The sequence below is a fragment of the Aquila chrysaetos genome, chromosome 7 (genome assembly GCF_900496995.4).
Source record: "Aquila chrysaetos chrysaetos chromosome 7, bAquChr1.4, whole genome shotgun sequence".
NCBI lineage: Eukaryota > Metazoa > Chordata > Aves > Accipitriformes > Accipitridae > Aquila > Aquila chrysaetos.
The window spans coordinates 13,687,771-13,701,037 of record NC_044010.1 but is presented as its reverse complement, the minus strand read 5'-3'; the positions used below and the strand labels follow the sequence as shown (position 1 = coordinate 13,701,037).

General features: G+C 35.3%; 1 protein-coding gene across 11 annotated transcripts in view; it reads right to left on the bottom strand.

Annotated features, from left to right (window-relative positions):
- ARL13B (ADP ribosylation factor like GTPase 13B) overlaps nucleotides 1-13,267 on the bottom strand; it is a 52,873-nt gene continuing 39,606 nt past the window's right edge. For 7 of the 11 annotated variants that reach the window (XM_030019997.1, XM_030019990.2, XM_030019992.2 and 4 more), the window contains 6 exons: nucleotides 12,787-12,989; nucleotides 10,295-10,391; nucleotides 8,177-8,408; nucleotides 7,599-7,715; nucleotides 7,065-7,133; nucleotides 1-2,101 (listed from right to left, as the gene is read on the bottom strand). In XM_030019997.1, the coding sequence (XP_029875857.1) occupies nucleotides 2,025-2,101; nucleotides 7,065-7,133; nucleotides 7,599-7,715; nucleotides 8,177-8,408; nucleotides 10,295-10,391; nucleotides 12,787-12,989 (795 nt within the window). In that variant the 3' untranslated portion in view covers nucleotides 1-2,024. Of the gene's footprint in view, nucleotides 2,102-4,342; nucleotides 4,605-5,340; nucleotides 5,385-7,064; nucleotides 7,134-7,598; nucleotides 7,716-8,176; nucleotides 8,409-10,294; nucleotides 10,392-12,786; nucleotides 12,990-13,267 lie in introns of those variants that run through there. The other 4 variants (XM_030019993.1, XM_030019994.1, XM_030019996.1 and 1 more) reach the window with 4 other exon arrangements.

Below are 13,267 nucleotides of genomic sequence, written 5' to 3'. Positions count from 1 at the left end.
TACTTTGGTCACATATTGGTAAAATTTATTTTAAAAGCAGAAACAAAACTGATACATGTGTCCACACACACAACACACATAACACACATTTCACATGTAAGTATCAACATCTTACATTTCAGTTTCTCAGATTTTGTTACCGCAGCAGTATATAGCTTTATTTTTAATAAAGACTTCCATTATTTTAGATAAGTGTTAAAATAAAAGGGTAATACTTTCCTAGAAACTGAAGCTGTAAAAAAAAAAAAAGTCTGTGAAAGTAGAGCATTTAAGCCAAAAACTTTAAGTGGTAACATAGCTAAAGATAATAAGATTGAGATTGCACACAAACTTTTATGCAACCCCCCTCCATTTAATATTGTTTGTCTGAAGTGAAAATGCCTAAATCCTGAGAATAATCAAACTGAACCATGTTACACTATTAGAATACAACAAAAGTATTCTCATGCTGACAGTCACATACAAATGGTTTAATCCTTACACTAAACTAGCGAACTTGGAATATTCCTCTCCACCCATTCCAAACTTAATATTCATAAGACTGAGGGTTTTTTCCCCCCACTCAAACATACTCTTTAAAAATCTTAATTAATAATTTCATTTTGATTAATGTGGTAGACGTTTATTTGTGCAACTCATTGCCATCAGTGGTATATGGCAAAGATTTCTAATGTCAAAGTGCCGAATATATACATTGCATTGTTTTAACATTTACTAAAATCATTTGGTAATACCATGTTATGGAAGACTGAGAGCGTAAAAGAAAATAATCAAGTACTGCTACTTCAAAAAACCTTTGAATGGGGGTTTCATCCTTGCTGTAACTAAATGGCATAATGATATACCTTTACACAATATATCAATGGTTGTCTCCAATGTAAGAGGAAAAACATTTAAATAAGAATATAACCAATTGTAACAGTTGTTGTTTATGTATCACTTGCATGTGATTTTTTTAATGTAAAATTAACACATTACATGGAAGCATTATATAACTCCTTAAAAATCTGTGGTTTCTTTAGTTTTCAAGATGGTGTTTTAGTATTATCGAGGTTAAAAACTGCTGGAGCTTATCTGCATACCGGTTGATTCAGTTTTCCATTAAAATTGATGACTGAATTAGTGCAAAACTTTTACTATGTGCAATTTTCTTGTATGTTGTAGCAGACAATACAATATTCAGCTCTATTTTTTCAACTGAATTTATTACCTATGCCGAACTCAGTTAACAAAACAAAGAAAACAACACGTAAGAAAACATTCAGACAATCAAATATAATTAATTTTGTATAAAATGTCTTTAACTTTCCTTTCTACACCCCCCCCCCCCCTTTTGGGTTGTCAGAAATATGAAATATGCATCTGGTAATGTAATCCCTAATAAGAGATATTGCTACTTAAGAGAAATGTAAGAGTCAAACATACTCTATTTGTATGTATTTGACTATCAGCTTTCTAATACTTTTTAGGTATTTTATTGGTAGTAGTTATGCGTGTCCACTCAAACTTTCAAATAATTTTATAAAAAGTTAGAAAAATATACTCAATATTTGTTGCATAACCTTCCTATATTCACCCTATCATACATCAATCTTACAAAATGCATTAGAATCACTTACTAGCTGCAAAAATACCAACCACTGCACAGCACGTGGAGAAAGGTCTTGGTGAGAATGTACAATCCGGTATTATGTGATCTTGAAGGTATTTTTCTTCAGGTTTACAGCTATGTATTTTCACAAGTAAATCCAATAAATACTCAATACCATGTTCACATGAGCATCCATGGACACATAGACCTTCCTTGATTTCATGCTAAATCCTGAAGAAGAGCTGGTGATGTGAAAAGTGAATTATAAAGTCTGATCAACTAAGTACAATAGAATGAACTCCATGTTTAATTGTCACCAAGTTATTTTGCAACAAGCTGCTAGAGGGTCATTTTAAAAATTTTTCTTCAAGGGCAAAAAATGTTTCTGTTATAATTTTTTGATTTTGTTTTTTAAATGCTATTTGTGATCCAGTTAAGCAATGACATCATGGGTATCACTGTTGGGTCTTTGGCGTATAGTCAGCGGGGGCAGAGGCTTTCCATAGAAATCTGTATAAGAAATGCCAGAGAAGAAAAACACATTAATCTGTCATTTACCATCTCCCTTGCTTAAAGGATTTTTAAATAAGGTAAATTCTTGCTTCCTTAATGAAAGCTAGGTAGCCTACAAGTTTAGAGCTAATTCCTACAAGCAACTTTCAGACAGTGCTAATCAGTGTCTGGAGGTGTATTGGCCAAAACAGGTTTTAATTACGTTTTGTTATACATGCATCAGCATTTGCAAGATTAAGCCCAAAGGTGATCTGTAAACATCCCTAAAAAGAGGAAATGAGACATCCAAAGTGTGCAAATAACAAATGAAAAAATGAAGTATCAAAATTTGAATGTTGCTGTAGTCAAGTCTGCATTGCAATAAAGTTTGCTATGCAGCATCCAAAATTTTGGGACCGTCTATGCACAGCATCTATGTTGAAAGCCATACTAACTTCCTAAAAGAACTATATTAAGAATTTTTAGATAAAAGTGCAACATTTCCTTTTGGCAGTAACGGAGTTTAAAGTAGTAAAATTGTTCAAGACAAAATTAAGTACACCAGCAGAGACTAACAAGTATTCTCAAACATTTGTAATTGATACAAAAGAAAAAAAAACCATGTAGACTGGTACATGCAAAGAATGTCACAAGCAAAATAATGTCATGAAAGATGGTAAGAGGAAACAGGTAGAAATCAAGAAAAATTAAAAGCAGCTTTTTGAAGCATTCAGATCTCATTTTTGTTTATACAGACAACCTCCTTCCCAACAAAGCCTTGATAGCCTGCCAACACAAAATTCAGCTTTAATCATAATTTTCCAAGAAAAATGTATTCCACTTGTTCTACATATGCAACAACTTGTGTTAAAATTGCACTCCTGAGCTAAAATTAATAAAAGCAAGCAAGCTGGATAACATTAAGAATATGTGTACCAGCCTGTAGGATCAAGGTTTTTGTTATCCTCACATTTAATCAGTCAAAATAACAACACTTTTATATTATTGTTGTAAATTTTTTGATTTTAAGAGAGCTAATTCAGTGTTACAGCAGCATGTGAAAAGTAACAAAACTGCAATAAATGATTATAGGGTAAATGAAAACCTGTACAATGGATATTTTTATTAGTTTCTTGAGGCAGATGACTTAGGATTGGCAGACAATTTTACTTCCTATAATGAGAGAGATTTATCATTCTTGCAAATGTGTCCTCCAGTGACAATAAATAGACACTCATTACCTAGTGTTGTGCTAGAATCATTAGCATGACTGGAAAAATTGCAGTTTTTAGTGAAAATAAATGTATAATTAAAGATTTATATAATTGACTCTACTGCCTGTTAACTCTGCCTAAACATCCAACATAACGTTCTCTGCTAAGAATGGGACAAAAATGACTCAATATATATACTAAATAGCTTGCTTACCAACATTTAAATTTTTCAGTTTGCACATTAAATCATTAAGACAGATTTATGTCTCTGAGAACACCTAGCATTAAAAACCAGACCTTTGGATGTTGTTTCAACCTCACAATACACTAATTTTATATGTTTCAGCAGCCAGGTCTACCACATATTTGTGACACTTCCAAAAAAATAATTTTTAAGACAAAACCAAATGAATAACTGCCATCCTAACTGACAAAGACCTGTAGTAGAATGCATGGGAATACTGAGAAGCACCTGTTCCTGTGTTTTTTCCAGGGACTAGCAGAAATGAACACTACAAAAAGTCATATCTGTTTTGAATCTTAAGGGGATTGACTTACATTGAGGAGCTATCAAATGTTTCATTGATACACTATTGGACATAGAATTTGAGAGTACTCCTGAAAATAACCTCTATGTATAACCAGGCTCCTTAAACTTTTAAAAGCAGACTGTTAAATACTTTTTTCTTTCCTTGCTCTTATGGACACTAACAGTTTTACCTGGAGTCCTGACAAAAGCATCTCCTGGGCATCCTACTGGAGTTGAGGTTTTTCAGTCTGATCTACATGAAGGTAGGTGCTCATTTGCCCCACATACAAAGACTTTTGAACCACTTGGCCAATAACAGTTTGTCAAAACAAATTATTCAATAGAATGCAGTATTGTTATAGAAAACAGTGCACTTCAGAGAATCCAAAAAAACCCACAGAAAAGAAAGCCTTAGTAAAGTCCCAGATAAAGGAAATAAATAAAAAAAGTACTTTAAGCTTTCACTGCAAATTGTACCTTCAAGCCATTTAATATCAATTAATCATGAAACCAATATGGAAAGTAGGCCTTTTTATTTCACAAAGGTTGAATGCCTGAAAAACTTTTAAAACCACCTTTGCAGTGGATTTTGGGCAAAGCTAGGGGGTGAAAGAAAAAAATCAAACTGGATTTATTTTTCTGCTGAAGGGACAGCCAAAAGGAAGTTGGTTTTCAGAAAGACACAATTCAGGGAATATTCTAAAAAATGGATCAATGTTAGGCTCCACTGGTCTTAGGAAAACTTGAGTGAGGTTCCAAGCAGGAGCAGGTTCTCCATCTGCAAAATATATAAAAACTCATTGAAAAACACTGTTGCGTGACAGAAAACGGGCAAGGACAGATGGCAAGCTAAAATTGGTACAAGATGGACTTGGTAGTGTTAGGTTAACGGTTGAACTCAGTGATTTTAAGGGTCCTTTCCAGCCTAAATGATTCTATGGCTCTCAAATGGTCTGAGTAAAAAACCAACTGCTTTAAGCAAAATAAGTAATTAAAGCTCTTTGATATCAGGACCTAACTAAAGGTTTGACAATGCTGGACCATGCGTTTGAAGATCTTTTTTCATTTACAAACAGTGCTTTCCTGACAGATGTTTTCTTGCTTTCTCAGGGTTTTCTGTATCTGTGTGAATCTTGTGAGTGTCTCAAAATTCCTGAAAAAAACAAATCTCAGCGAAGAGCAGGCAATGTCTTGAATTCAGCTGCAAAGTTCTGAGCGCTCAAAGTTTCCTCTGAACTCAACAGTTTCACCTCTGTTCAAGAGATCATGCCCCTACCAACATCTTTTCCATTGTTAGATTCCAAAATACTTTCATTATTATCCTTATTTACAAATGGACTAAATTAACACAGATCTCAGGTTACTAACTTACACACCTGTAAGTAGGGAACCTAGCTTAACCTTTTTTTTTTTTTTCTCTTTGTCCCACCCATGCTCTTGCTACAAAATGCAACACCTCCCTTAGGCACAGATAAAAATTGAGTACCACCTCTTCCCTTTCTTCCCCTCCCTACCTCTTCATCTGGCTTTTCTTTCTTGCCGCCTTCTCTCTATATGCCTTTAAAAAAAAAGAGCAAGATGGTTTCATGATTAAGACTACAAATCACATTTTATGCACATGAATTACGCTCCTGTAAAGAATAAATATCTAGGTTTTAGAGATTTTAATTCCCCTTCAGGCATCTTTTGATTCTTTGGCAGAGAAGCTTCATGTTCTGTTCCTTCAGAACTTCAGCAGGTATGTCCACATGGTGCTGTACTACATGATAGTAGTACAATCAGTTCAAGTCAGGGTTAAGCTCAAGGATCACTACAGCCACACTGAGCTCCTTTCTCTAGAAGTTCCTCAATTAATGTTCTCTTTGTTCAATTTGTATAAGTGTTGTCATTGCTTTAGTTTGGTTATTATCCTCTCATATTACTCCAGATGTCTCCATATTCACTTCGCTTTTCAAAATTTAAAAAATAAAAATGTAAGAAAAAATCATCTAAAAGTGAGAAAAAGCTGCAATATGAGCATATGAGAAACATTAAAATCTCCCATAGTCTTCCAAAAATAGAAAATAGTCATTATTTAAGAGAGAAATCAAGAATCTGCCTACTACACCTTGACATATCCATTTATTAAACTTACTTTTCCTATCAGTTTGTGAACTTGCAGGGACACCGGCTCTTCAGGTAAAGCAGCAGATCCCAAGCTTTATCACTGACACCTCTCCTTGCAGACCAATAACCTAGTTTTCAGTTGGAAGTCTCACTACTTCTGCAATAAAATTTATGTTGGAGCTTTTCATCATAGCTGGGATTGCAGTCTCTCATTTGGAGTTGCTAACGTAATGCACTTAATTCAGAGGTGCCCACATGTCTTTAGCTTTCCTTCTCACAAGAAAACACCCCCAAATCAATGGCAAAAGTCTTACAGACTGTGCTTTTAAAACCATATGAAAACAGTAGCAGTGGGTAGAAGAAATTGTAGACTACCTCAAGAGGCAACACAAGCAGTCAGCTTACACACAGCAAGTTCATCTGGACGTGGGCTATCGTTCACAGAACTACAGAAATACCTGGGGCCCATTTGGGCTCAGTATTGTGAAGCGATTACCACTTCCAGTTCAGATCATAAGATCAGTGTGGAAACAAACAGGCAGCTTAGTGCAGAACCAGCCTGGATGTGGAGAAGCCACTATGGATAGCAAATTAATAAGCCCTGATGGATCTCTGCAGTCCTGCTTAGGTCTTTCTGCAGTGTCCTCTCTGCTGAGTACCTCAGACTTCTTCCAGTATGCAGGTAACCCAACTCCTGTCCCCACTGCATCAGATAAGGATGAACCGTCTACATATGGACAATGGAAATATACTTTGAAATTTTAACTTTGAATGCAGTGTGTGTTTGGACTCTTAAAGTAACTGGTCCTGATACTTTTTGTTATATGGCACTTTATAATATTTAGGTGCATGCTGCTGTGCAAATAACTTCAGATCATTAATAGCTTCTGATATCCTGTGCCACTTCAAACTTTATAAGGGAATCTGAGAGAACTTATTCTTTTTAGTAAAAGAAGAAATAAGGCTTGAAAAATCAAAAAGATGCTTTCTATTAAGCAAAAGTGTTAGCTTTTTGTCAATGAAAATTGGCATTAAGAAATTAAAAAAAGATGAAGAATGAAATAAATGTAGAAGTGAATGAACAATGGAGAATGCTTTAAAAAAGTACAAAACCCCAAATATTTTCAATTACCAGCATGATGTGTTTCACCAAGAGGCTCAAGTTTTCGAAGTCTATTAAGTTTGGGAGTTCCCCAGCCAACTAAAGGAAAACAAAGACAGTCAAAACACGCCACGACTGCACTTGATTCTGATGAAAGGTATGGAAACCAGCTCTTTTGGGGAGAAATCAAAGCATTTAGAAATGCTGAAACTATGTAATATATTGTACATATGGTGAATAATGATGAACTACTTTAAAAATAGACTGATTTACTGTTAAAAATATTGATATTTTTTAATCACTTTTTCATCAGTGAATAGTCAGGTTTCTGACTCTTTTTTTTGTGAAAATAATACCATCCTCCCCCACGGACTAGATCAAATCAATACTGCTGAAAGTTCATATCATGCAGTGGGGAACTGCATCAAAGATTTCCTAGAGAGTAAGGTTTAGTAGCATATCTCTGTATGAAGACCATTCCAGTTTCAACATTCACAAATGGATATTTTAAAGAATTATTAACCACAAATTGAGACATCGATTATTGTTTGTTAGTACACTTACCTGGTGGAAGAGCTGGTGGTGGTGTAGGATTTTTGGTAACAGTGTCCTCTGCATTAACAGGTTCTACTCTGTGGCCCCTTTTTAATTTTGGTTTTTTATTTTTTTTCTTACCGTTATCTATACCAAACAGAATGAAAGCATTACATATCCTACAGTTATATTCAGAGAATATCTTAGATCATCTAATACAATTGTTGGGGTGAGATACATCAGCGTTTTCAGTACAAACTTATGCACAAAATGATGTGAAATGTAAAACTCACACAACATTTTCCTATAAAAAATAAACTGTAAGCATAAAATATAAGTAAAATCAATGTTTTAATAAAGAAGTTCAACTTAGCTTGGTACTGATGGAAAGTGGACCACATATTTGATTATGATAAAAATGAACCTAGTTTCAGCTACAGTATCAGTCACACCAACACACACACACTTTTTCAAAGCAGATTTTCCAATACAATAATCTAACGGTGCATTTTTATGTTTTCAATAGATTGACGTGTGGTATCATGAAAAATAATACAGACAGAGGGAAAAACTATGTGAAATGACACATTAAAAGGAAGCAGTTTTACCTGAGTCAAGGCATTCTGTGACTTGCTGTTCATTCTCTTCTTCATGCTGCAAAAGCTGTGTAGTTGTAGAATTGCATGTTTCTAGTCTACTATCATTTGTGGTTTGGCTACTGCTACTTGATAAGTGCTGGGCATCCGTTTGTTCCTGTTCTGTTTGTGATTTAGCGACAATCATAGCCTTTTCAGTCTCCAACCTTTGCCGCTTCTTTTCCTTTTCAATTTGTTTTTCATTCTAACAAAAAGTAAAAGAATTTTTCTTTTTTTTTTACAAATTCTAATGGTGTATACTGACTAATAAGACAGGATGGTTATTTTTAAAATGAAAATATTCCTAAAATATTTTTCTGTCCCACATCTAGCATAGAAAATATTTTCAAATAGGTGAAGAAATTAAATTTCAAAATCCTGTCCAGAGGAAGGGGGCGGGGGGGGGGGGGGGGGGAGATTAACAGCAAAAGAAACGACCTTTAGGTTTATAGCCTGTTTTCTTGCTTTCTTTTTGGTTATATGACAAAATGAACGCTAGCTATACAAATCAACATCAACAGTCCTGAGCAAAAGGTTAGATAACTCCTAATTTCTTCCTCTTCAATTATCTTTTTTTTTTTCCTCCAATGTTTTATTTAAAACATAATACACATGCACAGAGCTTAAGTATCCAGAAAGTGCTACCATGATTTGGACAAATACCAGTTGTGTCATACAGACTCAATGATAGGCTGTTTCACAGGTTCTGTATCACTAAATCACCATCTTTGCAATACTCGCAGCTATGCCCTTCTCTTCTTTACTCTGTATGTTATTATCAAGTGTATTACTGTGCACGGAGCTGACTTTACAAGATATATGGACATGGGCGCTTTTGTCCTGGAGAGAAGCAAACATTTGAATTACTGGAAAAGTCTCTGAGAGTTTATGTGTTTCTTGAGATTACGTTATCTCAAGCCAACTGAATAAAAAGATACGGTACAATAAATAAGAACTACCTGAACTCAGAAACAAAGGTTAAGGAAACTTTATATATTAATATGCTTTTCATATTTCAAAGCTAAGGAAACTTCTCAGTTGTCCCAGTTTTCAACAGAAAACAGGTTATGCTCAGAAATCTAAATAGCTGAATTAGGGAGATTTTATATGACTCACTACATCACTAAAACACTTTACAAGAAACTAATAGACCTTGAATATTTTCCACGCCTGAATATCCAATAGTTTAATTAGGAAATGTGTTCAGCCATCTGTTTACAATACCTTTATCTTACTGTGTTGTCATGGTTTAAGCCCAGCCCAGTAACTAGGCACCACACAGCTGCTCGCTCACTCCTCCCACCCCAGCGGGATGGGGGACAGAATCAGGGGAAAAAAAACAAAACCAAAACCTCATGGGTTGACATAAGAATGATTTAAAAACTAAAGTAAAATAAAACGTAATAATAATAACAACAATAAAAACAATAAAAACAATAACAATAATAATAACATAATAATATAACATTTAAAAAAGAAAAAAAAGAAAAACAAAAAAAAGAAAAGACAAATGATGCACAATGCAATTGCTCACCACCTGCTGACTGATGCCTGAGCAGTGATCCACCCCTCCTGACCAACTCCCCCCAGTTTATATACTGAGCATGATGTTCTATGGTATGGAATATCCCTTTGGCTAGTTCGGGTCAGCTATCCTGGCCATGCTCACTCCTAGCTTCTTGTACACCCGCTTGCTGGCAGAGCATGGGAAATGGAAAAATCCTTAACTTAGGGTGAGTGCTACTGAGCAACAACCGAAACATTAGTGTGTTATCAACATTATTCTCACACTAAATCCAAAACACACTGTACCAGCTACTAAGAAGAAAATTAACTCTATCCCAGCCAAAACCAGGACATGTGTCTACAAAACTTTTTGTCCCCAAATCAATAATAGGGGATTTTCTTAACATGAAAGCACTGATTCAATGCACACAAAACAAGACTGCCAAGATTAAAAAAAAAAAAAAAAATAGTTCTGTGCATACAGACTTACAACGATTCTTTTAAATAAACCATTTTTCTCATTACCTCTCAGACATTTGTTAGTGGTAGGTCTAAAACGATCCAGATTTCCACATATTCTCATACCTCAGAGATTACAGCAGATATAGGTTGGAAGGGGTTTTCAGAGTTCCCAGGCTCCGGGTCTTCTTCATCAGGTACACTTCTTCCTTCTTCTCTTTCTCTTTGTTGTTGTTGTTGGGTTTACGTTGTTGTTGTTGTTGTTTTAGTGTTTTGGGATTGGTTTGTGGGTTTTTTTGGGGGGTGGGAGTGGAAAGAAGGGGGGATGAACAAAGAATTATGAAGAAGCCAAGCCATAAATTTTACATAATAGAGAACACTTATTAGGTCACCTAACTCATCCTCCAGTTTATGCCAGCTGATTTTTACAATACACTTCTGTATTTTGAAAAACATTCTACAGAAATCACAATGACAGGCTAACATCAAGAAAGCACAAGGATATGTTATGGCAGAGGTAGAAACACATGCTGCTAAGTGCCAGAACGTTCAATCAGCACTTCAGGAAGTAGAAGCAGTTTCTGAGGACAGGATATGTGACAGCATACATCTGTAACTGGAAGGTTTTGATTATTCAACAGTATGCTGAAATTTTCATGCTGAAATTTTCACATTGGTAATCCTTTATTTCAAGGTATTCAATTGCTTAAAAAAAAAAAAAAAAATCTATGTGGTGGGAAACCAGACTATCTAAACCCTATTCTTCTATTTTTAATACACCTCCATTTCTCATAATTCTAGATTCTTCTTAATATACGTAAGGGAGAACTGGTACCAGACTGTTCAGTTCGTGTAGTGACAATTAGGGAATCATATTTGCTTCAACTAGACTCAGAAAAGTTCAGAAAGACACATAATGCTCAGTACACTGTCGTTGCACCAGCACTAGTTATTTTTTATGTACCAGATCTCTATGTAAGAAATATTAAACTACTATGTATTAAATAGTATATTAATAAAGTATATGCTCATCAAATACTTTTCATCAGTCGACCTGATGGCACTTGTGCATATGAAGTAACTGTTTCACCTACTTTACAGCTGCAAGTACTGAGAGACGAAGTAACCCTGCTGTTCAGAGGCACCTGATGGGACTGAAAAGGAGGTCACCGATCTACCTATGAAACCATACTGCTTGGAAGGAACGGCCAGTGCTATGTTAAAACTTACTGGCACTACCCCTCTCTCTGGTTTTCCGTTTGGAACAAGATGATTGCAAGTAACATTGTGGAGGAAATGAACTTTCAGAAAACATTCAGGGAAGCAAATCTGAACAAAAAACAGTCTGGGGAATTATTAAAACCGAGAATGAAACAGAACTACACTTGAATCAAGATTAACCTGTTTCTTACAGTAAGAAATCGATTTGATGCAAAACAGCAAAATGAAAGTTAATGCCATCTCATATCTGAGACAATCCCTCAGCTACAGGTAAAATCAGCAGAAGTTACTAGTTAGCTTTCCTCTAAGACACAAGAAGTTAAGCAAAACTTTTAAGCTTTTAATCCAATTCAGACCCAACCAATTTTTCCAGTGAACAGATACAATCAAGATCACTGAGCAAGAACAGGATATATGGAAAATGCCCATATTATCAGACAATCTCTTTGAGACATGTTTCAAAGTCAGTCCTCACTACACCTCTCAACATGGCATAAACCCAACACAAACCAACATGCTCAGAGGGTTTTGTCTATGCAGAGACATCTAGCAGACTAACAGTATATGAATTTTTTATACATTTGTGAAATATGTATGAAGACCATGTCAAATTCCAGGTGTTTAAAATGCGCTTAAGTAATTTACTTGCTGAAGTAAACCAAATCAGCAAGACTACAAGCCGAGACACTTCACAGTAGCTTCAGAGTTACTTCTCAAAGTAACTGAGACTCGCAAATCTCTGCATATATAGGGCAGATGGGGGGACAGGGATGCTCAGCAAATTTTTTGAGAATGCGCCAGTAAAATGATTCACATCAGTCTCTAGTAGGAACTATGGTGGGCTGATGATGACCACAAAGAGCTTTGAAGGGAAGTAATAAATCACTTGCCCTGCTTCCCCTCCCTGCATCACCTTAAGTCTCTCCATGCCTCGCCTGCTGGATATCCTGAAGTTTATTAAGCACAGTGTTGAATAAAGTTTCACATCTAGTCTTTGATATTCACATATGGGTTACAAAATCTAACTTAATAAAAGTTTATTTTAGAACACACTTGAAGGTAACTTCAGATTAAATGACAGCATTTATATTTTAGGTTAGCCTCCTGAGAAGGTATATTAGCAAGGCCAAATTTATTCCACAACTACCTTGGAATTCTCATTCACAGTACATTTCCAGTATAGAGTGAATAAAATAAAGGGGATGAACCAGGCAAAAACTTGTAGTTCTTAAAGAAAGGCTCTAGCATTCAGGTCCATACTTTTAATATGGAGACTCTTGGCTTGTCAGCTTTAAATCCTTGATAGCTTGGTTCCCATAAGGTCTATATACAGGAATGAATCAAGTATCGTATAGAAAGGGAGGAAGGGGAGGTAGGAAAAATTACAGAAAGAATACCTTTCTTCTCGTATCCTTCTCACTCGCTCAGCTCGTTCTAGTCTCTTTTGTTCTTCATATGCTTTTTGTTCTGTAGTGTCTCTTTGGATGCGCTCATTTAAGGCATCAAAATCTTTTGCTATGATATGTAGAAGCCAGTATAAACCCTTTTTTATTGATTTATCAATTTTTTTCCCACAGCCCATGATAGCTGAGCAAGGTTCCTGTAAATATAAGGACAAGGAGGGGAAAATTATTTGCACTTCAGATCACATTTCTTGACTGAAAACAAGAAATCAGCCAAAAAATTACTGTTTACTGTGAAGCTTGCAAAACACTAAGAGGTGTGGGAAATAAATTTGCATTTAGGTATTCTATAAATTTAGGTGCTTTTTTTGCCAAGATACAAATCACAATAGTTCCACCAAATTCCATTATTTCCCATCCCATTTCAAAAATACTTGAATACTGCACAGAAAAACATGTTTGCATATCTATCTCT